This window comes from Ambystoma mexicanum, chromosome 11, assembly GCF_040938575.1.
Source record: "Ambystoma mexicanum isolate Mex_15411 chromosome 11, UKY_AmexF1_1, whole genome shotgun sequence".
Classification (NCBI taxonomy): Eukaryota; Metazoa; Chordata; class Amphibia; order Caudata; family Ambystomatidae; genus Ambystoma; species Ambystoma mexicanum.
Genome location: NC_090934.1, coordinates 930916829 through 930942772, shown reverse-complemented (window position 1 = coordinate 930942772; position 25944 = coordinate 930916829). Strand labels below are relative to the sequence as shown.

The following is a 25944-nucleotide window of genomic DNA, read 5'->3' as shown; positions in this document are numbered from 1 at the left end:
TGGTGAAGCCAGGGAGACGCGTGTGCCAAGCGCTTACAAGCTGCAGAGACATTGCAGCGGATTGTGGTGGGAGCACTCGGAAGGTCTGCGGTAGCAGAGCTGCTCTGCATACCTCCTGCAGTCCGAGAGACTCCCTCTCCTTTCAACAGAGGCAGCAGGGATCCTGAAGAAGAGGCATGCCGAGCCAGGAGCAACGACAGCCCCAGCAAGCCTGTTGCCACGCGGAACAGCACCTGAAAACAGTGTACCTGGTGATTCAGAGAAGCCTGAATGACTCCGGGACGCTGAGGTGTGGACCGTGTGGTTGGTGCAGGTCGGATCGCTCGCGAGTGAGCGAGGACTGTATGGGCTATGTGAATGCCGGTCCAGATTGAACTAAATACTTTGGCTAATCACGATTACCCGAAGCTGCTAAGAAAACCGAAAATAAATGTTTTTGGTGTGAATGCCGAACTGTGAAAAGAGATGAAAATGACCAGGCCAAGAGCGGGCCAGGGAAATGATTATATTTGAATTTGTGAATATGCTCGTGAACAGGGTACAAGTTTCCAGCAGGAGAGTAAACTGGGAATTTGTTATTGGTTTAATTAATGTGAGTTATTTGAACCAAATTAAACCTTTTTGAATATCGATCCGAAAGAAAGCAAGTGTGTTTGAATATGGAAAGCAGTTTGGTGAAATTCCCTGATGATAAAAAAGAACTGCATAACCTGAGAGAACACGCATTGGCAAGCGCCATAAAGATATAAGGAACTGAGTAACTTGAAAGAATAAGAAGTGGCAAAAGCCCTGAGAAGAGTTTGAAAGAGCAATAAGTGAATTTTGGCAAAACCAGTAGTAAAGCACCCAGAAGATGTGAGAGGAGAATAAGGCCAGCACCACTGTGAAGCTGAAACGGTGGCACAGTGACTGTAAAGAAGAAGCAAGTAAGGTGTGTCGTTGCGTGACCTGTAATGGTTGGACAGTTTGGCCCGACAACTGCGCCTAGACCGAATACACCCCCACAAAGGAAAAGCCACTTAACTCACCCATAAGCTTGTGATGTAATATAAAGGCAAACTTGAATGAATTGCAATTAAGAGCTGAACTCTGATATTGGTGAAATTGGTAAAAGGCAACCAAACCAGAAGGACTGGGATATATCCCAAGGAGTTGTGTTGTGTTGTTTTGAAACATTAAGAGACTTGAAAGTTGGGCAAGGGAAACTCCTCTTCCAACCAAGAGCTGGAAGAAGCTCTGAACTTTTATTGGCACACTTCTCGTTTGGAGGCTGACATCCCTACACATTGTATACAATTAGATGTGAGGGCAAGTATAGGTTTTGGATGCATTCAGACATTTGCCTCTGAGTTTCCTGACCCAGACTATCATTATTTTCAGTTGGGTAGGGAAATCCCACCTTAGCATAGGGAAAGGTAGACCTTTTTTCCAACCCTCTTTTTCTTTAATAAATGTTTTAGCCCAAACTTCATTCAGTTGTCTGTGTCTACTTCATGATGCATTCACAGCTATAAGTAAACAATATTGAGTAGTGCTGGTCTTGGTGTGACATGAGGAAAGAGTGCATTCAGACAATTTGATTCATAAGGATGTAGGTTTCTAAAACACAAGAGTACATTCAAATCGTGGCATGTTCTGTTGTATAAACAAGTGCGGTGGGAATGTATCAGATATTTCTGTTGCATTCACCATTGCGTTATTCATATGCCTGGTATAAATATATTGGCAGTATCAATCCTATATTTCACATTGCCTGGTAAGGCCCCTGGGAGCCAATAGCTCGGTTTTGTGGTTCAAAACAGATTCTTGGCAGATTTTACGTAATGGTGGTGTGCCATAAAAACTTCAAACTACTAAAAGATTTAGCAAACATCTGTACTGGGAGATTGTTCATGAAAACAGCGCCTTGTTATGAAATTGGTTCAAGAGAACACAGCAATGTGTAGCCAAATATGTAACCAGTTGCTTGGAAGGCGTCAACAAGAATTTTCTGCAGTAGCCAAATGACTGAGATCTTGTCCGTCATCATTGGCACTTGTGTAATCCACTTCTATGCTTCTTGCAAAAGGTTTCTCCTACACCTATCACCTGGCATTCAGTTTGGTGTCGTGGACACCTGCAGGCATTCTGTTATGGCCTGCACCTCCTTCAGATCATCTTTTTATTTATGTCTTATTGTGGCCATCTCCAAGAAAGCAATTTTATAGGGCTTCTTTGGCCCACTGAATAGTCTCTTGTATTCCAAGAAGAATTCGACATCTAGAAAATCCCTTCCTCGGCAGACATTCGGGCACATGCTCTAAGGGTAAAGACAAGTTATGTGACCAGTCTCTCAGAATGTCTGCTGCAGAGTTGAGGATTGGGCTACTTCAAATGCCTTCAGATGCCGGTGTGTTAATGTTTTCATCCAGATGTTGCTCAGGTCATTTCTTGACTAAGTAGAGTATTATTGCTGGCAAAAGAATTCTCAGTGCTACGTAATCCACATATCTGTCCTTTGCCATGTAATGTATTGAAGGAGTTGGGCGGAAGAAGAGCATTACACACAAGTATAATCATTCATTGTTATTTCTCTTGTACTAGTAGCCCATGCCATCTTTCCCACATGTCCCACCTACAACTTCCCATCTGTTTTCTCAGTTGAAGCATTCACTGAGGCAAAGGGACTGAGGTTTAGAAGCAGGTATTTGTGTAAGGAGTGAAGCATGCAGGTGAGCAGAACCATGGCTTTGCTTCCAAAATTTCTTTATTCGTTGCAATACATTCTCCATTTTCGGAGTCTGAGGTGTGGATATTCCAGTAGTCTGTAGAACGGACAACATGACTAATAGTACAAGACTGTCTATAGAGAGTAACGTGTGCTGTTCAACACAAATGCATGGTTAATGTTTAGCTATACATTTCTCTGACCAAAGTCCTTGGATCTTTCGATTCATTGAGCCACTCCTTCAGCTGATCAAGTAGTACACACCTGCTATTGCTGCTTAACCAAGTTCACCTCAGTTCACCTCAGTTGTGAATTTCATCTGTTCAGACTGTCATACCTTCGATATTTGCTTGAAAGGATAAGGCTTACTGTGGTCTGCAGTTTAACTTTCTCTTTTTCCCTTTCTCATTGACAGGAAGAGCTTCGGTGGTGGTATCCTTTTGGTTGGTTTGCTCCTTGCACCTGGAATGGCAGCGCCTCTCCCCCTGCACACCTGTTCAGTGACACCTTATAATCCCATTCTTGCATTTCAACATCCTCAATTTGTTCGCCTGTTACCCATTGGCTTGTATGCTCTCCTTTGCCCTGGTTGCATGCAAAAGGGAAATATTCAGTATGTTTTCTGGATTTATACTTGATGACAATGAAAACAGCTGTTTCTTGTACACATGCCCATATCAACTGCTTATAAGGCCACAATATAGTTTTGTATGGTTGTTTCCCTGTGTGACAATAATCTCTTTTATGGAATCTAAGTTAATGAACAACAACAAAAAAATAACAGAATTTCAAACATCATATACTATATTATATCATTGTACAGCGTGCTCCAAGACTGGTCTAACCTTCGGATGCTTGACCAAGTAGGTACATGTTTGAGAGCACAAAACAAGGACCAAGAATAGAATGGTAGGAGCTCTCACAACATTGGAGCTTGTGCAGGGGGGGGGAGCCTCACCTGGGCCCTCCCATGATGGAACATGTCATTGTCTCCTTTCCCATGGGTCAATATGCACACATCCCAAAGGTAAGCCGGAAAGCAACCAATACAGCCTGTGGATCCCCATTCCTAGCTTGCCATTTGTTACAGAGCGGAAAGCAGTGAGAAGAACAAAGCAGAACCACAGAATCTAGGCTTCTATCGGTGGTTAGAGCCTGTATTCTACACTTTCTGATTTGTAAAAAGAGAAGAGAAAGCATGCTCTAATTTAGCAATAACGCTGTAGATGGATGTCAGGGAGTGCTGGTAGTAATGGTCCAGGGTCTGTGTTTCACTCTGATATTGACAAGTGGCTCAGCACCATAACCTGCAGTAATCTCTACCCCTTCTTTATGCAGGATATATAGCCATTAGCACCACAGCATGATGAACAGGGTGCTAATAGCCTCTTTTTAAGTTGAGAAAACACACAGTGGACATTTCTCAAGTTTAAAAGAAAACATAAAAACTACTAAAGAAAATGACTGCTATTGAAAACAGAGAAGGGAATTACAAATAGTCCCTTCTCCATTGTCATGGTGACCTTTGGAGGAGGGAGGGCTTGAGGAGGCAAGTGGTGATGGAGATGCTGCAGAGGAGGGTGGAGGGGGAGCGGGGAGGTAGCAGCAGGTTCAGTGGGGCGGGTGCAGAGGCCATGGTGGTGATCCGCACAGAAGCTGGCATCCTCCTGCTGTTCAGGGAGCTTGGAACGCAGTTGTGATAAGGCTTGCCTACCGAGCACCTTGATTGGCTGAGAGATCATGTGACATCTTCTGGGTACTTAAATGTTATTATTATTAGCAAAGTTCAAAGTAGGAAGAGATTTAAGATTAAACTGAGGATTGAGTGATCTTGAGTCTACCTACGGAGAAAAGAAGTTCAGCAAGAACAAATACCATAAGGGTTGAATGCCACATCTTCTCTGTTTGATAACATTTGGTCACAAAGGGGGACTGGTATTGGGCTGGAGATCACTTGCCCAACAGCCACATTATCACATGATCACAAAACCTACTCTTTCCGTTTTTGCAACTCATGACATGTTGATGATCCAGGATTGTTTTTTGACAATGATAGATTACCAATTTTGTTGATTCAGGTTTTTGTACAATCATCCAATATATATTTTAACCACATTTTCCATATTTCCCCTTAGATCTTATATCAGACATTGAACAATCCGTTTTCATTTGTTCAGTGACTGTTTTCCATAGCTCTTCAAACATATGGCAATACCATGGCCCCAGCAACTATTGGTATATATCAATGGCTTTCTCTCAACTGGTTCAGTCCCCAGCAGTGTAAAACATGTCTTGATCACCCCCCTCCTGCTTAAAAAAAGCCCTTATCGGATCTGGCAAATCTTCTGCCCATCACCAGTGTATGCTGGGCATCCAACATGATAGAAAATGTGGGTTCAGCCCAGCTCCAAAACACCTCTAAGATAATTCAATCCTAGACTGTTACCAGTCAGGCTTGTGTCCACACCTCTAGACTTAGTTTGGGATGACACTTTGCAAACTCTGTGAATTTGTTGATGCTGATCCTTCTCGGCCTACCTGAGGCCTCTACCCAGTTGATCTCACATCTTTCTGCAGAGACTTTAATCTGCTGGAGTGGCTTCCAATGGTGCCATCAAATGATTCTCCTTGTTCCTCAAGAACAGAATACATAGCATAAGACTTGGTAATTTTATATCCACATCCTTCAGCATTTTCTTTGACGTTCCTCAATGCTCCCTGCTCTCCACCACTGTTGTTCAGCATTTACATCAAGCCTATCATGGACCTCCTAAAATCCCATCTCACATTTCACTCTAATGAAGACGCTCAGATCTGCCCAGATCTACCTGTGTGTTTCAGGGGAGGATTACCAATTTTGCATCATCCAATGCATTGCTCGACATTGAAGCTTGGATAAAGCCCAATTGTCTGGAATTTAACGGAGACAAAACTGAAATCTTTGTAAGGGGACCCCCCCCCCCCACACTCTGAAACAACTTAACATCCTATTCCCCCTGTTGCCTTCTTAGCAGGGTAAGTCCCACTCAAAGCAAATTACCTGAAACAAGGGATTCTGTCGGACAATGGCATGAACCTTAATTGTCATTTCAGTGCTGGAGTCAAGAGCGCCTTCCTTCAGTTGATGCTATTCCACAGGATTCTTCCTTGCATCCCACAGGACAACCACACCTTGGCAGTAGAAGCACTTGTTAACACTCAATTGGACTATGGTAGCTTCCACTGCTCTCGCCTACCAACTCGCCCCCTTGCCAAAGGTTCAAAATATAACAGTCGTAAGCTTTTCGAAATGCCACTTTATCATATAGAATCATGTGTATCATTCTTACTCGATCAAACTGTATATTATTAAACAGATGTAGGTGAAACCACTTGGAACCAAACTCATCTGAAAAGCGTCTGTTGTCTCACGGTTGGTCACAGAACCAAGTCTAAGGTTCTATATCTCACCTTCAAGATCATTCATTGTCTTGCTCCTACTGGCCACAAAACTAAATTCAACCTACGGACGGACCCTAAACCTTTTGGCTTATCTGTCCCCAGCCTTCTTACAGTTCCATCTTCCTGCTGCAAATTATTAGGTGACACTCGCTTCTTGATCTTCTGTTCTTGTCTGTGGAACCCTCTCAGGAAAGCTATCATCACCATCCCATTTTAACTCTCCCTTATAGCTTCTTCTGCAATGATATATATGATATTTTATTTATATCGCGCTCATACACAAGTGTTTCAGAGCACAACCAGGCAAAGGGAGGGGAACAAGGGTGAACAAAACAACAATCTTACTAGACCCAGTGACATTTAAGAATGTGCAAGTGCATGGAAGAGGGAAAAAGGGTGAAGGTGCATGGAAGGGGGGGGGGATAAAGTGGAAAGTGCGGGACAGAGGAGATGAAAGAATAAATAATAAGTAAAATAAATAAAGGCAATTGACAGTGGTAGTGCGGGCAGCAAGTGGCAAGTTCTAGATTTGTCAGATAGGGTATAACTGGTAGTGGAGGAGCTAGTGGGGGGGGGCTGTATGGTTACAGAAACAGACCCCAGTGCAAAGGGTGGCCCTGAGGCAATGCAGGAGGGTGGCAGGAGGGTGGCAGGGTGAGCAGGTACCTGGGCCCGAATGAACAGAGGGTGGCCAGGTGCACAGTGCCGAGAGAGAAACCGATCAGCAGGGAAGAAGAGGGGAAAAGGCAGAAGCGAAGAGGAAGGTCTTGAGATGTTTCCGAAACCAGAGATGGTTCTCATCAAGTTTCAGGGTGGTTGGGAGGCTGTTCCAAAGAGAGGCCCCAGCAGAAGACAGTAATCTACCCCCAGCCGAGTGACCTGAGGGAGTCAGAAGTAGGGGGGTGAAGGGCTCAAGAGGGGAGGGATTTACGGAGGGATAGTTGAAGGTATTTTGGACCCAGGCCCCAGAAAGCCTTGTGGACGGTGCAGATGGTTTTAGATTTAATCCTTGCATCCACTGGGTGCCAATGAAGGGATTTCAGAGCTGGAGAGATGCGATACCAGGGCTTGAGGCCAAGGACTAGTCTTGCAGTCCTGTTCTGGATTAGATGTAAAGGACAGAGGGTGGAGGCAGGTAGATTTAGGAAGAGGCTGTTCCAGTAGACCAACCTAGAGAAAACCAGAGCTTGGGAGACAGTGAGCTTCTGCTGGAAGGAGAGGTAAGGCAGAGTACCTCGAAGGAGGTGCAGTAAATAGTTAGACTTTTTAGAGACGTCGGAGATGTGTGCGGAGAAGGAAAGTGCAGAGCCAAAGAACCTGAGGTTCTTGGCCTCACAGGTAGGGGTACGAGGAGGGCCAAGTGAGGCCGGCCAGAGAGTGAGGGGAAAGGATGGTGAAGGTGTACCAATGAGGAGGATCTCAGTCTTGTTGGAATTTATACAAAGATCGTTGGCAGTACACCAATTTTGAATGGTGATTAGGCAATCCGAGATGAGGGAAGGAGAGGAGGTGGCGGAAGGAAGCCTGAAAATGAGTTGGGTGTTGTCAGCATAACACTGCAAGTTTGAGCAGAAGATGGAAATGCAGTAGGCGAGAGTTGCCAGGTATTGGTTAAAAAGCCAGGGCAAGAGGTTAGACCCCTGGGGAACACCACAGGTAGAGAGGGAGATTGAAGATAGGAAGGACCCCAGTTGTACCTGGTAGGGTCTATCAGAGAGGAAAGAGCTCAGCCAGGCCAGAGCCTGATCAGTGATACCCAGGTTGTCATGGAGACGATTGAGCAGGGTGGTATGGTTGACCGTGTCGAAAGCAGTGGAGATACAAGTAGGATGAGGACAGAAGGAATGTTAGCGTCAAGGTTGGAGAGCAGGTCTTCACAGATGTTCAGGAGAGCAGTTGCCGTGCGTCTGGCGCTTCTAAAGCCAGATTGGTGGTCATGGAGGGAGCCAACAAGGTCAGAATGAAGATTAAGCTGAGAGATGGCCAGCTTTTCCAGGAGCTTACACAAAAAGGGGGTAATGGAAATTTGGATAGTTCGCCAGACAGGAGGGATCGGCTGAGGGCTTCTTGAGGAGAGGATGCACCAGGGAGTGCTTCTGAGGGGAAAGGAAAGATCCAGAGGCAAAGGAGAGGTTGCAGAAATCGGCAGGACCGGGTGAGGGTATCAATGTGGTCCTTAATAGTTTTTGAGGAACTGAGAAGGACTTGTTTTGATGAGGCTTTCATAGATCGGACTTGTCTAGCGACCTCATCATGGGGGAAAGGAGGAGAAAGAGGGAGGGGTGGTAGTTGAGGAAGGGTCGACGGGGAGTGAGGAGGCGGAGAGGAGGAGAGGGAGGACAAGATGTCCTGGGTTTTAGAAATAAAGTGAGAGGCAACAGCATTGCAAATAGCCTGGGAGGGGAGCGGAGGGGTGGAGACTGCAGCAGGTTTGGCCAGCTCCTTGCCGATTTTTAAAGAGTTTGACTGATTTGTTAGATGCTGCAGAGACACAGGCTTGAATGTGGGCTCTCTTCTTGGTGCAGACAGCGAGTCGGTATTGCCTTCGGAGCAGATGTCAGGCCAGTTTGTCAGAGGATGCACAAGAAGCCCTCCATTTCCTCTCAGCCGCCCTACACTTACGTTTAAGTGTAGCTAGGTCAGAGTCATACCAAGAGTTACACTTGGCTTTGGTCTTCAAACAGATCCTCATGATAGGGGCAAGAGCATCAAGAGTAGCAGAAATGGGAGTAGAGCAGGGAAAAGGCTGTGGAGGAGGAGGAGAGAAGGTGGCAGCAAAGGCCTCGACTGATGGGCCTGATGTCCGAGAAGATGGGTGGCAGTCTTGTGGTAGGTTTGGCTTGAGGGGACAAGATGGAAAGATGAGATGAGAGGAGAGGAGGCAGTGATCACTCCAGGAGAGAAGAGTGGTAAGGGGAGTAGAGGGGGGGAGGCCGGAGGAGATCAAGACATAGTGTGTGCCCAGCAGAGTGAGTCAGGCCTGAGGGGAGGATGGAGAGGGAGAGTGAGTCGCAGAGGTCCCGAAAGAGCGCAGATGAAGAGCAGGGGGAATTCAGATGGATGCTGAGGTCACCCAGGAGGAGGAGCTGAGTGGTTGAGGGAGGAGAGAGGTCTGCCCACTTGGTGAGAAAGGAGGGGATTTGGCCAGGGGGTCGGTAGAGAGTAGTGACAGTAAGAGAATGGCTAGGAGAGAGAGAGAGAGAGAGAGAGAGAGAGAGAGAGAGTCTGCAGACAAGGCAACAAGGCATTCAAAAGAGGAGTAAGTCTGAGTGGGGATGATGGAGGCAGGAATCCATTCATGGAAGATCAGGGCTACACCCCCGCCGGGCCGGTTGGATCTGCGGGGCGGAGAGGACCTTGAAGCTGTCAGGGAGGAGAGTGTCAAAACCTGTGACAGAGCTGGCCGTGAACCACGTCTCAGTAAGACCAAGGACATCAAGGTCATATTCTTCTAGGAGGTGGCAGATGTCAGAGGAGTGTTTGACAGCTGAGCGAAAGTTGAGAGTGGCAAGATGAAGAAGGTTACCAGCCTTAAAGACCTTTCGGGGAGGGGTAGAAATCAGAGGTACGCCCTGCAGAGGTGTGAAGGGAGCTTGATATGGGGCAGAGGAGGAAGGAAAGGGAGGCAAGGTATCCAAGGGCAGAGAGTAGGGGGCAGCCGGAGATGAGAAAAAATTGATAAGGTGAGGGAAACGCCTATCAAAGAGGAGATTATCCTGAGGTCCTTGCACCATGACAGTGCCATTTCGGTAGACATTAATGACGACTCTGGAGGAGTCAAAGACAGCCAGACAGTGAGGGTTTGTCTGGCAGAGGGGCTGCAGTACGTATCGGTGATGGGGAGACCTGGGTTAGAAGCAAAGATATCCTTTTTAAATTTCTTCTTACCGGACTTAGTGAGAAGGGAAGGATAGTTGATAGAGAAGCAGTTGGAATAGATAGGAGAAACCGATGTCATGATTTCTGCCCCTCATGTCCCCAGCCCTCCAAGATGTCAGGCTGGAGCCAGGCCACAGTCACCTACATGGCCCTCAAGGGCCTCTCCATCCCTCCAAAGACCCACTTGGAGACAGACTTGGCGCTTGTGGCACCAGACTCACTCACTCCCATAGGATAACATTGGGGATTGGACTTGTAGTGCATTGATGGGGACAAGATGGATGCCCCCACATATTTCGGTTCCCAGAACTGCATGTGCAGTCTAGTCTTTTGGGTGTGGTTCAGTCCAGAGACACCTGGGATACCCAGAGACTATTGAGGAGCATACTTTGCGTTTTCTGCACCTGCAGCGTGACACTCAACGTGTTCGGATTGGTCTCCATTAGGCTTGCATCTTTCTTCTCCGCTCGGCTCCTGCAAGAACAAGAACACCGTTAGGAACAGTCTTACCTTCCGGTGCTTCTGCCCATCATTCATCGCTCCTTCAGTTCTGCGGGCATCTTCGGCGGTGTCATTCCCATCCCGGCACGCCGCTTCCTAAGGAAAAGGGAAAAGAACAGAAAAAAGGCATTAGTAAGCATTCAGCAAATCTTTGCTTATTTTTTAAAGACTGTACGAGCTTCAAATGCTTACCTGAATCCAGGCCGCTCTGGGGGAACTCTGTCTCCAGAACTTCTCATCCATCTGCAAGAGAGAAAAGACAATCCAGGTTAGCGTGGAAACACCTAGAGGCGCTGCATACCGTGCTTACTAACCGCATTTCTTCTTCATAACCGGCATCCACGCTGAAAATGTCGCAGCACCTAAAAGACACAGAAAAAGAACTCAGTTCAATACAAATACGAAAGGGTCACATTGCGCATCGCGCTCTCACCCCCCTTCAGCGCTACTCATCTCAGCAGCACGTCGCCATCCCTGGACGCTGGCCATCATCGAAGGAAGGAAAGGAACGAAGTTAGAGAACTGTTCAAAAGTGTCATTATACTTACCTGTCGGACTCTTGACAGTGAAGTAACTAGGCAGCAATGAGCCCACATCAATCAACGCGCCCCTGTGCTGAAAGCAGGACGGAGAGCACACTTTCCAAGAAAACAAGGAGAGCTGTGAATCAAAGGGAAGGGTTGGACCCCGGGGAAGAAGGGGTTCAAGCACACAGAGACAATAGGGAGTTAAACTCTACCAATCCTGTGTTTCAGGCCCAGTCTCCAGTCGAGTAGACTCCAGGGAAGGGTTCGAGGTCGTAAGAGGTCAGAACAGGCTGAGTGACGTCCCCGTGGATACCAGGTGAGCGTTACAATAGAAAGCGCCATGGGTGGGTAGAGAGAGGAGGCAGTGGGAGGAGTATCCAAGAGCACCAGTATGGAACAGTCAATGGGCTAGCAGGTTACAATAGGGTGCTAAAGTAGCATGAAAAAGACAACCAAATTTGAATTACAAAGGCATATGCTAAGGCACCATAGGTGAAAGAAAAGAGGTATGGGTTAGAGGTGAGTGCTGTAAAGCGAGCATCAAGGAGCATACAGTGCGACCAGTTGGAACAGGTAGATGAGAGAGTTAAGGGAAATTAAAAAAGAAAGGGTAGGCAGAAAGAGGGGACTAACCCAAAGAAGGTGAAACAAGAGAAGTCTTGGTAGTCCAGTTACATAGCTTAGTGAGCTGGCAGACCCAGAGAGTGTCATGTAGCGGACAGGGGCCTTAGAAATGGGCCTTTGAACAAAGCGCCGCCTCCCGGTCCATCCTATTGGAAGTTGAAGAAGAGGTAACCAATCATCGGGGGGCAAGATCAGGCTGAAGAGACAACATGGAGAAACCAGCAGCCATCTTGAGTGGGTAGATGGGTGCTACTGACAAAACAGTTCCATCAGCATTCATTTTAGAATGCATTAGATTGGCCCTCACTAATAACTTTTTCCTCGAACAGAACACTTTCTATCTACAACAACATGGGACAAGTATGGGCTCATCCTTTGCACCTGATTTAGCGAACCTCTTTATGGACGATTTTGAGATACATTCAGTTTACTCACTGAATAATCCTTTTAAACATCTTATGAAACTGTGGGTCCATTACATCGAGGATGTGTTTATGCTGTGGGTGGGCACTTCTCGAGAGCTTGGATCTTTCCTCAGCTGGGTTAATACACAGGAACAGTGCATTAAGTTCACTATGAGTTCAGATATGAATAAGATCCTGTTTTTAGATCTTGAGATCTTTAAAGATACAAACAACAAGTTCGGTACTACCCTGTTTAGAAAAATCACAGATAAGAACACTTTACTATAATTTGAGAGTTTCCATCCCCAGTCCTGACGACAGAATCTACCGTTCGGCCAGTTTCTTCGGATTCTAAGAAACTGTACCCGTAGAGAAGACTTCGATACCAATATAAAGACCTATCAGCCAGACTTCACGCGAGAGGTTACCCTTTGTTCATTGTACGCAGGTCAATGAAAAGAGCGAAGAATATCCAAAGACAGGATTGTCTGGTCCCACAAGTACGAGTTGCAGAAAATAAGATAACATGTCTTTCCACATATTCCCCCATTAGTAATGATTTACGCAGATGTATACTGAAGCATTGGAATATCATCAATACTGAGGGTTTCACCATCAACAAGCCTCGATTTGCGTTCCGTAGAATGCCAAATCTGAGAGATAAGTTGGTCCATACCTACAAAACATCTAAGGAGACTGGGATGATGACACAATCGACATTATGGCAATTACCACCAGTAGTGAGCCATTATGCCTGCGGTAACTGTTCAGTATGTAAATTTACATCTAATATGAAATACGTAGATCTCAAAGGTAGAAAGTGGGAACTTAGAAATTTCACCAACTGCAACTCGAAATGGGTGGTATATGGAATAAGGTGCCCATGTGGTCTTTTGTATATCAGGAAAACTAGGAGGCCGATACGACAGAGGATCTGTGAACACAGGTCCTGTGTAAAAAATCAGGTTCCTGAAAAACCTTTGGTGACACATTTTAAAGGTGCTCACCATAATGCGGACGATATACATTGGTTCATTATCGAAGTGATTCTTCCGCAACCGAGAGGGGGAGATGGAGATCTCAAACTTAGGCAGACCGAACAGAAATGGATTTATTCACTAGATACGGTCAAGACTGGTTTGAATATTTCCATTGAGTGGGCTCTGTTCATTCATTCTAAAAAATAACAGGCTCATAGCCAATGTGACATATGGAGGAGAAGAGATGCCTATTTCTGTACGACACAAAAAAACGTAGAAGTTCGATTATGGGCATTTGTATTGGTCCGTGTCAAAGTAATGCTCCATGTGCTGCGACCGCCTGGTTTTTAGTCAGTGGCTATATGTGCCTACATAATGATTTTTTCGGGCACCTAATATAAGCAATAGTGTATGGGCCGCCAATTTGGCCCATACACTATTGCCAACAGCAACTTTGGTTGATTGGGTTATGATGTTATCTCGCCATTAAAACCCCTTCAATTCTTTTGGCATTATGTGCCAATATGACTTTATTTAGGTATTCAGTAAACACTACCAGATTTGGGCTTTTTTGACATCGGGTTGGCCCCCTTCACGGGGTTGTCCGGATGTCGATATACAAGTGGCATGGTTTGCTCCCCGTTCCAAAATGGCGGAGAGCCGTAAATCAGGTGACCTTGCACGCACACGTACGCGCGCGTCACACGTGACGTGATGCTGTATACCATTTAAACTCGAGTATGGAGTCTTAGTCGCATAGCACTGGAGACGATTGACGTGAAGCCACTGACGGACAGAATACTGCGAGGACGTGTTTCCCACACAAGGTAAGAACAATGAAAGAGAAGCTTGGTAGTTTTAAGACCCGGACGATCATATGTCTCTGCATCATTTTCCCCCTTTTGATCCAGTAGGCATTAGAACTACCGGCACATGTAGAGTGAGAATTCAGTGGGGAAGTGGAGTCTCCCGTGCGTAGGCAGTTACACCAAGATAAACCTTGAAAACTCCCAAACCGGTAAGCCGGCTGAAAGATATTATGCAGTGTCCAAATCTCATTATGTAATAGTGATTAAGCTTAGGGAAATGTATTTCTTTTTTCTTAGAATTACACGGCTGAAGGCTGAAGTCAGACAGCAAGAACAGTCATTTTGGTGACACAGAGAGGAATGCCTCTTGCTGAGGGCGGATGTAGCGTACAGACCGCCCAACATTTTGGCGAATGAAGCCATGTCTAGGTAAACTTTGATGAAGTTTGTATCACGAGTTACCCTGTGTTGAGAACATTTAATAACAATGGTTGAGGAAAGGATGTAAATTTTGGGAAATGTTGATATAACAATCACATTGGCTATAAGTTATATATATGAAAACACTCAGAGAAAGACTAAGATATGCGAAATATAAAGAGACCGCATGTTAAAGAAATGAAATGTGAGTGGTGTACAAAGATACCATTATGTAATATATCCTTTCACTGGTATTAGAAAATAGAGATGAAGTTCATACAGATCCAATGTATGAAATGTCATGTTTTAAGTTATATTACCATGTTTTTTAGAATGTTTATATGTTTTTATTTTTTGTTTTTTTAGAATTATTGGAACTGTGGCTGGTAGCACGTAATGTTACACGTGATACACTGAAAAATACAAGTGCCCTGAAGACGGAACCAGCAAAATATGTATTGGGGATGATTCCATGTATATATTTCTGTAGCAATTTAGATTTATGCTGGTCCTAGAAACACATGAATACAGTGTTGGCACACTCTCCTTGCCCATGTAAATTAGGAAGGGCATAAATAATATCATTGAGGGTTAACACACAGACCCCCTAGTGGGCTACAGAAAGGGTTTTGGTATATGAATTCCTAGTCCAGATAGACAAGTCATATACAAACAGAGGAATTAATTCTAAATGGTGTTGTTGTATAATTGTTTTTAGCACAATAATGTTGAGTACAATGTGTTGTTGATAAAAATTAAAATATGTATATTTTTTGATAAACTACATGGTTATTCGCCCTTCTTTTGAGTAGGGGCTTATCATGACCTGATGCATTGGTATCTGTGAAGACTCGCTCTTAGTGAAAAGGATAGGAAGCTGGCTTGTGGGAATTTGCTGTTTTGGTATTTAATTGTCCTCACCCACCCAGCCCCTAAAAAGAGGACTATCTGTAGCTCATAAGGACGGACAACAATAAAAACTGCAAAGTAAATTGTGCACGGCCAAACAGCAAGGGGCCTGTGGTAAGACAGAGTGCCTCAAGGCTTACCTTGTAACGAGAGGTCCCCACCCTTGTCCCTTCTCTGAATCCCACTGCTTTGTTCTACATCAACTAGCTACTCTGTCCAATTTAGTTTGTGTTGCATGCAATATGCCTATGAATAAGCATGCACATATCTTGTTATATCTTTGTATATTTCATGAATCAATTACCTGTTAAGAGCATGTATGCATAAAAAATGAAAGGATAAATACAAGAAGATAAATGGCAAAAATCAAACCATAGTGGATTACATTGAACCAATTTCTGACTTTTTTCAAAGCCTAGAGAAGCTATATGTTTTGTGTACTTGCATTTTCTGGCTGAGATCATTACTGTGTTTATTGACCAGGGTCAATAGAAAGAGTGATTCAGTAGTTAGCCCTACAGTTTAACGCATAGCAGTACGGGAGTGTGTGTTTTGTGAATTGATTGTGTGTATATGTGGCCAAAGGCCATATCCCGTGCAAAGTGTCCAGTGGACTCACAGTGGGTTTATGTGGCCACTTCTCTTTGCAGTGTCTAGGGCATGGCCAAAAGCCATACCCAAAGCACAGTGGCCATTGGGCATGGTCGCAGGCAGGCGGGCTCAGTGGCTACTTTGCATGGTTTAGTGGGTCCTGGGGCATTGGCCTATGGACCTGCAATAGGGTAAATTGGCCATTGAACCTGGCGACAAGGCAGGCCCATTGACCACTTTGGTTGGCATGGTGTGGTGTGGGTCATGGCTGAAGGAAATGCTCTGAAGAAATTGTGCACAGCTATAGCCATTGAGCATTAAACCTGCAATGGAGATGGGGGGTGTAGGGGAAGTAAAGTGCCTGCAGCCTGGGATAGCAGGTAAAGTATCCCCTATGCAAAGTGGCCACTGGTCGGCATCATCCACCGACCTTAAATGGCTGTAATTGGCCACTCGGCCTAGCCAAAAGCCAGTCTCAGTGACTACTTTGGGTGGTTTAGCTGGGCCTGAGGCATGGCTGAAGAGATACTATAGCTTTGATATTGTACATTATTAAAAATGTTAATTGTATTTTAATGAGAATTTGGTTTAGGGGACATTATGGTCCAGTTGCCCTAATACAAACCTATGAAATATCAGTGAAAGACCTTTTGTGTAAGTGTCGCTTTGGTTGCAGCGTATGAAATCAAATTCCAAAAATTCACCGGTTATGGTCCCTCAAGAGAACCGTAACTCGACCGCTGTGCTTCACTGCTCCTACTGCCGCCAATTACACTGACCTCACAAATTATCTCATTACTGATGATATCACAAATGTCATCCATGATGTTGCAGATGATACCACATATGACATCACTAATCTGAGACACTGGGAAAAAAAAGGAACACTGAACAAACAATACATATATTGCAAAGTCTCTTGGTAGTTCTGTTTGGTGACCAGGATCTATTTGTTTATTTTATACTTTCAATATTAACACTATTGATAGTGGATTTTAACTGGGTCAGGTGATTTGATGTTGCCATTTGTCACATTTTATTATAGTCCTTTAAAAAACAGGCATGGCATGTCTATTGTACAATTGAAATTTGCTACATGGGTAATCCCTAAGGACTGTTTTGAAAAACCAAAGCTTGTTGCATGGAATTTGGAGACTGGTTGTTGTGCTTGACATATGTCTATTGTAAATGTGGATTGTGCTGGTAACCAGTTTCTGAGATAGCCCCCATTCCCTTTTTACATTGTACTCTCTGTAAGGATGTCGAGGAAGAAGTAGGAGAAGGAGATGGCATGTTTTGGTTATAGACTTTTATTTTAAAACCACAAAACCTAACATCCCCGTCTCTGAGGGTTTTCCCTGCCTCAACCTATGAAAATTAGGAATTGTCAGACTGTCCGTTAAATGATAATCCATCTTTGTACAAAACCATGCTTCTATCCTTACATTTAAAGCTAATTTAAAGCTAAGAAGTTCTAAATAACATAAAGTTCTTCCACCAAGAGAATGCCTCCCTTCTCCTAGTATCCGGTAAGGTAAACGTCCAGGAAAATGCCTCCCTTCTCCTAGTATCCGGTAAGGTAAACGTCCAGGAGAATGCCTCCCATCTCCTGGTTTTTGCTGTCTCAGTAACTCTTGGAGCTCCAGCCAGCTTTTTTCTCTAGGCCCCCCAAAGTCTTCCTTGGTCCGGCCTCCTTTCCCAATGTCTTATTGGTAAGACATATGCCCTATGAACAGTTCCCTTGAGAGTCAGTAAGTGTTCTTTGGAGTACCACTGCAAAGAGGTGATACTCCTTGGATGCGTTCTTTATACTCCTGGTTGGATTTTTGGTAAGTGGCTTTAGGACTGCCACTCTGGTGAGGAAACACTTTTCTGTGGTACTCTGTCTTCCAACTTGGGTCAGTCACTGGTCCTATGCCTGCCACTGTAGTGAAGAAACCTGCTTCTGTTAGGTCATTGGGCTTATGACTGCCACTGTTGCGAGGAGGTTCTCCTCGAATTCTTGATTCAATACCACTAGGGTCCCCCACATCTCTGGTGGTCACTGGGCTTATTGCTGCCACTACAATGAGGAAGTTCTCCTTAGATGCTTAATTCGATATTGATAGGGTGTCCGACATGTCTCTGGTGGTCAGTGGGCTTATTGCTGCCACTGTGATGAGGAGGTTCCTCTCAGATGCTTGGTTCAATATTTCCAGGATCCCCAACCCATCTCTGGTGGTCAGTGGAATCCTTGGGAAGGAAACTAATTGCGTTCAACCCTACATTGATTTTCACACAATTACACTGTTAATCACTAAGGTCTCTAGTTTCCTTCCCAAGCATTCCATAGAGGATGTAGAAGCAATCGAATTGTGTTTCACAAATATTCAACATTTGTTCCATGTAAATTGGGTACTATACCATGAAAATGTATAAATGTTGAGGTATCTTATGTTTTAGTAAATCAAGTGTATCTGAAACAAGAATGTTCCTGTTAAATTGGTCAGAAATGTATATGTACGATTCTGTGTCCACCACGTCAATGTGCAATGAATTCAGGAGTTTGTTCGTTCTTCCTTTAGCAGTGAGATTCACATGACCTTGCTCATTTTTGTTCTATATATGATGCTACCCACCTGGGCAGAGCAAGGCATCCACCAGGTGCCCTTTTGAATATTGATATATCCCATGTACTACAGTAATACATTGGTCTACTTTCAACGAAGTGGTTTGGAATGGTGGGCTAGCCAATGTTGGGGTGTGACATTGTTAGGCTGCACCCCAAGTGGTCGTCCTTCTCCCCAGAGTGGGAGTCACTCCCCATGAGGTCCTCCCACATTGAACCACCCCAAGGGGCAATATTGGGTAGCGTCCGCACCTCCCTAGCCTCATTGGGAAAGGGCTCCCCCTGGGGAAAAGTGACAACACCTAGTGAATCGACACATTTGCCACGCCCACATTTGTGCTTTCTGGTATATCTATATACACTCCAAAAGCCATAAATTCTTGCACATTTAATGATTGTCAAGTTAATATTGGCTGGCTACGTATGATCTCTTAGACTGCCCTGAAAATGTTTATTAAAGCGAGTGTTGCCATTGGTCATGAAAGACATCGTTTGTTATGTCATTAGTGGTGATATAAGCAGTGCAGTGTGTAGCTGATTTATGGTTCGTGGAAACCATAACTGCCGAATTTCTGGGGTTTTCTTTCCCTCGCAGCAATCATAACTTCCCTTTAAGAACTTCCTCACAGCGCGGGTGCAGCTGACATTCTGGTGAATCAACTACACATCTTTTGAAAATCTGATGTTAAAAAGAATTCTCTTATTTACCTGGCTGAACTCTGAACAATTTATTGACACTTGGCTATTGCTTCTATCGTATCCATTGTTCTGTCTACAAAGCAGGAGAGTGGAGAAATAACAATGGACCTGCAGTTCACCATCACATGGCCGCCTTCATTACAAAGCTTGTTGTAAAATGTCTCGTAGAGTGGTTTCCTCAGTGCAGCATCACTGACAAGACATTTCTGTGTGTACATATAATAATATACTTATATGAACTTTGCTAATATGTGCTGTCAAGCTATTGGTTTTCCTTTACAAAGTCCACTCCAGCTCTCATCCATTCCTTTACAGATACTCTTGTATTCCAATGCCGTTTATTATGTTTTTTATTTCCTAGCCACGCTTTTGATGATTATTTACAAATGTAAGTTATTTTGCTTTATTTCTAAATGGGTTTGGGTGTAAAATGTTCACTGTTCTGTCAGAATACGGTTTGTAGCGGGGGGATGTGTTTCTAAGGTCATGTCTTTGGATTAGTTCCTATATCTTCATGTGGATATCTGCTTAGCTGCTTTGTTGTTATTCTCGCAAGATGGCCGCTTCTCCAGAAGAGAAACGCTTCGATGGGTGGTTTAGATGGAAACGCACAGTGATTCAATTTAACAAATACACCAGAAGGGTGGACATGCAGTCATTGAATGAAACCTCAGGGATACCTGTAACATCGAGGACAGCATAGACTGTCTTGGTGGAACTGATTTCCAGGCATGCTCTTTAGCCGTTCAGAGTTTCCTTCATGATGTTTAAAAGTGAGGTTTCAGCTCTTTGTGTAGAAAAGTAAACCATATCCAATATTATGCGAAATGGGCATGATCGTGCTTCTGAAAGTGTCCTATTAAAAGAAATCATTGTATTGCTGATTGACACATTTTTTTGTCAAGTTTCATCAAATTGGTAAAAGTAATGGGAAGAACCTCTGGTTAGAAGCCCCACCAAACTGGATATGGATGATGTGCATCATACGACACTGTGAATTTCCTAGAGGTTTTGATGACCAAAATCTCTGGTGTGAACACACCCTCTTTTTTTTTTTTTTTTCAATTTTTTTTTTAAATCATTGCCGTTTTCGTTTTCAGGTCAAACTTTTACTTATCCCAATGGGAACTTGGCGCTTGACCTTGCCTTGCTCTTCATCATGGCAATTCTTGAGGCCATCCGATTATACCTGGGTGAGTACAGCTGTGGATTGGATGACTTTTAAGATTTGCTTTGTCATTCGAAAACGTTTCTTACCTACAGACAGTTATGTGTTGTGTGACTATGACTTTACCTATCACTTGCCTTAAATAATAATTTATACAACAGTACAGATACATTTTTTGTACAAACAAAACTTGCTCTTTAAATAATTTGTTATTTTGACACATTTTTGTCACTTAGTGCTTCTAATAAATAACACGGGCCATGTTTACTGCATGGTTTCTCTTGATCATGATAAGCAGCCTTGTGGTGAATACTATCACTTTTGTTTCTCTTATGTGCTGTTGTTAAAAACGAAAAAAGTCTTTAAATAATTTGTGATTTCATTGATCTCTATATGCAATTAAAACATTGTGGAAAACCATGCAAGTTTCACAAACAACTCAGTCTCTAACAAAAACAGATGCTAATACAATCGTTTAGACTGCTCTTGCCTGTTTTGTTTTGTTAGTGCATCAGATTTTGCCACAACCCTATATGCAGCTGCCCTTGATCAATGTGCCCATTGGCAATCTCTTGATTTTAATATCATCTTTTACATAATAGTACACTTCACATTTGTATGCAACCAAAAATAATCTATTTTAAAAAGTGCCCCTTTATATCCGGGCACAAAATAATGGTTGTGGGAAAGTCTGAGGTAATAATGAAAAAAACATAAGCAGCGAGAGCAGTCTGAACAATTGTTTTAGGATGTTTTGTTAATAAAAGTTGGACTGTTTGTGTACTTAACACACCAAGGGCTTCTGTGATCGGACCACAGGTCCTCGTTACTTTCCAACCGTTAAAGTTAGAGACTATAACACAAAAGAAGGGTATTGGAGAACAATATATCCACTATTGATGAATCTTATATTAGCCAATTTTTCATACACACTTAATCTATATTAAGAACCACCTGACCCCTTTCTTTCATACAGCTCTTCTATAGCATAGTATGTCATATACGCATATTCGAGCAGGGATTTGGGGGAAAGGAACAAAACTAACGTTATTACTTCTTCATTCATACATGCAATATGTTAAAATCAAGTAAGGTCTATAAATTGCTCTTCAGAGATTCCAATTCTATTGTATTCTGTATCTCTCACTAAGTACCTGTGGCCTAATTTAACTACTGAGTTTTGTAATTTCAAATTTAATTACCAGCTAGTTGAACAAACATACCCAGGACTTAAGACCTTACTCTGAAAGACAGGGGTCAGGTGGTTCTTAATGGGGATTGTGTGTATGAAAAGTTGGCTAATATACGATTCATCAATCGTTGATACATTTTTCTCCAATACTGTTCTTTTGTGTTATACTGTTTGTGTACTTTGCATTGTTTTCCACAACGTTTTGATTGTCTTTAGGAATCAATGATGACTGGTATTATCCTTCATTGTGTCTATGTTGTAGCCTTTGTCTTACACAACCTCCCCTATTAGGATTGGAGACCCTTGGTGTGGTCCCTGCACCGCCAGCTAACTAATCTCTGACTTGTTTAGTGCCAATAGGGAGGTCATCACCATGCTCTGTGCAAAACCCAAAGTTCCAAAGGGCTATAGGAGCCAGTAGGACTTGTGTGCAGAGAATGGTATTTTGTCAACATCAAGAACTTCTGTGGCAATGGCCATCGCACTGAGAATCAATAGTTCTCAGACACATTCACCTATTCATTTGGAGGATCCTCTTATCACTTCCCTCATTTTAGGAACAGGGGGCATCTCTCACTGTGAGGGCTCTTGTTTTTGGAATCTTATGAATGAAAGAAACTGAACATAGATCTTGATGTCTGGGGCAATATTAATTTTTGGATGCAATCCATAGTGCCAAGGTATACTGTTAGCCAAAACTGAAAGATTAGAAGCCTGTCAATATAACCGCAGTAGAACTTTCTATTTCCGATCTGTTGAAGTCAAGTTTTCAGAAGATTGAGTGGTTAAACCACTGGCTGATGACTGAGATGCATTGTTCTGCTGTGGTATCTTGGGCTCATTGCATTAAAACATCATGCGTAGTTTCCATCTTTTAAGGTCTTTGGCCTCTGAACTGGAAACACCTTTCTCTCAAGTCTAATGCTGCACGAAATTTCAGTTTAAACCATGTCCTTTAAAGAGAGCATCTTGCTTTAAAGAAAAATGATCATTGAGAGTGTTCCCATTCCTGGTCGGAATTCCCAATCTTTTCAATGGAGGATGTGCTGAAAGTAATCTCTCAATTGAAATCGGCAGCCCCTTCTGATCCCATACACTTGGCAGTGCTGCAGGAAATTCTCCCCAGAGTTATCACTTACGGTGACTTTTGCTGTCAATCACTCTTTTCAGCAATGAATTATCCCTGCAGAGTTCAAACAAGCCATTGTTCTTCCCCTTTTAAAGAAACCTCTGCTTAACCACACGGTTTTAACTATCTACCACCCTATCTGACTCCTTCCTTTCTTTATGAAAGTATTGGAATCTCTGTGTCCCGCCCTTCTTTCTTCCTATCTTGAACATGCAAATGGCCTTGATTCCCTTCCAGGCCGGGTTCCGTCCAGGACTGGGAACGGAGAGTGTCTAGCGTCGGCAGTAGACAACCTGACTATGCTGGCAGATGAAGGTGGAGTTTGTGTGCTGATACTTCTCAGACTGTCATCGGCATTTGAAACGGTTGACAACCCCATCTTGCTGTCCCACCTGGCTAGTGCAGGGCTCTTGGAAACCGTCCTGGTCTGGTTTGCTTCCTTTCTGTCGGGACGTGGTCAGTCACTTTCTCTCCCTCTGTTTCTCCCCAGTCCCACACTCTATCCTGTGGTGTTCCGCATGTGTATATGTGCGCTTTATAAATGTCTGCAACATAAAATACTTTCAAAAGGAAATTGGAGCTAACCATCTCTTATACGGTTTATGAAATATGTAAATGTTAATCTTGCATGCTCTTTATGTATGGTTGATATTTATTGTGCTGTCGTATACACATAATCAAATATTTAACATTAAAAACAGTTCATTGATTTGATTACACCGAACTAATAACCCACATTTCTAGGAACCTAACGCATCTAGCTTTCTTTCTCAGCTCATCTATAGTAAGGATTTCAAATGTTTTACATAAATCAATAATCAACCATCGTAATACCAATTAACTCTTAAAGATTGCCCTTTTCCATAGTGCTGTTCTTTCTTAGTTAAAACCAGTACCCAAGACTTTTCAAGCACCACAACATATTAAGATAAACTATAGATCGTAATCAAAATATGACCACCAAAAAATCGGAATCTTTAGTTATAAGCAAAAACTGTTTCAAGTTGCCACTGCTATATGTTACACCTGAACAACTATAATCTGCATCTGAGTAATGTATTAGTATATTTGAGAGAGTATAATCGCACCACTATGAATAATAACATTTTACTCTTCTCGGTTGGCAACTGTAAGATTGTCAATTTTCATCTACCACACTCAACAGTTCATGCCTTTGAAACATATCATCTTTCTAACCATCTGACAGTTCTAAATAGCACCCTGTTTCCTCATTTAATCACTCCATTAAAGATTCACATTTGCAGAAGTCCGATAAAATTTAGCTTTATGAGGGAACCAGAATTCAGCTTGCATTTCCGTGAAAGACTGGATCTCATCATTTTACTAGATGACTCATCTTGGTTTTACTGCCACTTTCAAAACTATATCACCTTTTATACCAATAGATTTCCATGGTATAGACTAGTCTATAAACACATTCTATTCAAGTTTGAGTTATTACATAAAAGGGTGTGTTGCTTAGGAGTCTGGCCTTGATTTAAAAAAAAAAATATTAAAAGAAAAACAACAATGTGATGTCCTTTGTTCAACTTTAGTCTGTATTAATACTTTGGAAGGTAGTCATTTTCAAAATCGGGCAGTGCCAATCCTCTTTCCTTTTTAAAGTGTGCATCCTGACCTCATGTCAAGAGCCAAGGAGGGCTTGGACCTGCAAATATGGCATTCCAAGGAACGCGAAACAATGCTGTGAGATACCTAAAGAAGGAACTCTATCGATTTCCCTAAAGTCTTCTTCCCCCATAGTAAGGAGATTCCGCCTCCAGATGCTCTACAGACTCCTCCCTCGCCATAGTCCTTGACGTCCCACAGACGGAAGAGATGGGCATCCCAATCATTCACTGCCATGATCTCGATGTCAAGAGAGCACATCAGGAAAGATGAGCGACTTGACCGCAGTCGGAGGCAGAGCCACTTAATGTGTTTGGAATTCCGCCTTGGTGCTGCATGCTGGACATACAGATGACCTAGATCACTACATTAAATGGAAAATCCAATCAGAAAGAGTATATTTCTCAACAGGGAATAGCCATTACCAGGTCATATTGGAAACATGTGAACACCAAAGCACATCAATCATTCATTATTGACGGAAACAACATCTCTGTCTCCAACAGCGTCAAAACCCTTGGTATCTACCTTGACTCATCCCTCACACTGACGAGACAGATCAACGCCATCTCATCCGCCACTACTTACACCTGTAAGCTCATCAATGCCAGCAGACCATACCTCTCACCCTCCAATTGCACTACACTAGCCAGAGCGCTAGTTCTCTCCAAAGTAGATTACTGCAATGCATTATACCTGGGTACCAGCCAAAAAAACATTAACAAGCTGCAAATTATCCAAAATAACGCCCTGCGAGCAGCCCTGAACATACCCAAACAAACATATCTTTGACACCAGACAATCCTGCCAGTGGCTATCCATACCTCAGAGAATTGAACATAAAACACTCTCGCTCACACAAGTGTCTATCCGACCAAGCACCCAGATACCTATCTGACAATTTATCACAACACAACCCACCAAGCCCAACCAGATCAGCCCAAACAGACTGTTTAACTATCCCCAGACACAAGCTCCAAAAAGCAGGCGGCTCAAGCTTCCCCGTGCTCGCCAGTAAACTCTGGAACTCACTACCATTGGACATTAGATCTGAACCTTCCTTTAACCGATTCAGACACAGCACCAAATCCTGGTTACTGACCAAAGAAGCCCAGAAATCTGAACACCACACTGCTACTATACCCACTACCTGCAACAATGTAAAGTTTGCATTACTTCATATGACTCATGCTTGCCATACCTTGCATATTACCTGAATCTGCCTGACATTGTTCTAACTCTATGTATTGTCCATCTGTGGACCATGTTGTTGTATTTTGACATGCTGTATTCAATTCAAGCGCATGGATGCCCCAGGGCCAGGTGGCGCTATACAAATAATAAACTAAACTAAACATAAACGGTTCAAGGAACTCGCTGTGTAGTATTGTGCAGAATGCTGGAGCTGGAAGAGGATTTGAGGATGGAACGGAGGGAGCGCGAGAGCAGGAGAAGGATGATTGGCAGAGGTTGGAGAAGACAGAAAGATGACATTTTTAGCCCCTTTATGCCCTATACTTGGTTTGATATATAAATATAATAAAACATACTTGCGGTCCCAAACGCTTGTCAGTGGATTCTTCAAGTGGCGACGGGGATTCACCGGCACTCACACAGAACTTCAGGGGGATGTCAGACCTATTGTATAGTGGTTATTGATGTATTGACTAGATGGGCAGAGCTGACAATGACCCTGCATGTAACAACAAAGAAAGTGATTATCTGGA

The 25944-nt window shown here is 43.4% G+C and overlaps 1 protein-coding gene across 1 annotated transcript in view; it reads left to right on the top strand.

Annotated features, from left to right (window-relative positions):
- Positions 1-25944, top strand: part of TMEM80 (transmembrane protein 80) — a 140386-nt gene that overhangs the window by 73767 nt on the left and 40675 nt on the right. Inside the window, exons 2-4 of the mRNA XM_069624039.1 lie at positions 3123-3139; positions 19394-19487; positions 20200-20292. Of these exons, the coding sequence (XP_069480140.1) occupies positions 3123-3139; positions 19394-19487; positions 20200-20292 (204 nt within the window). The remainder of the gene's footprint in view (positions 1-3122; positions 3140-19393; positions 19488-20199; positions 20293-25944) is intronic.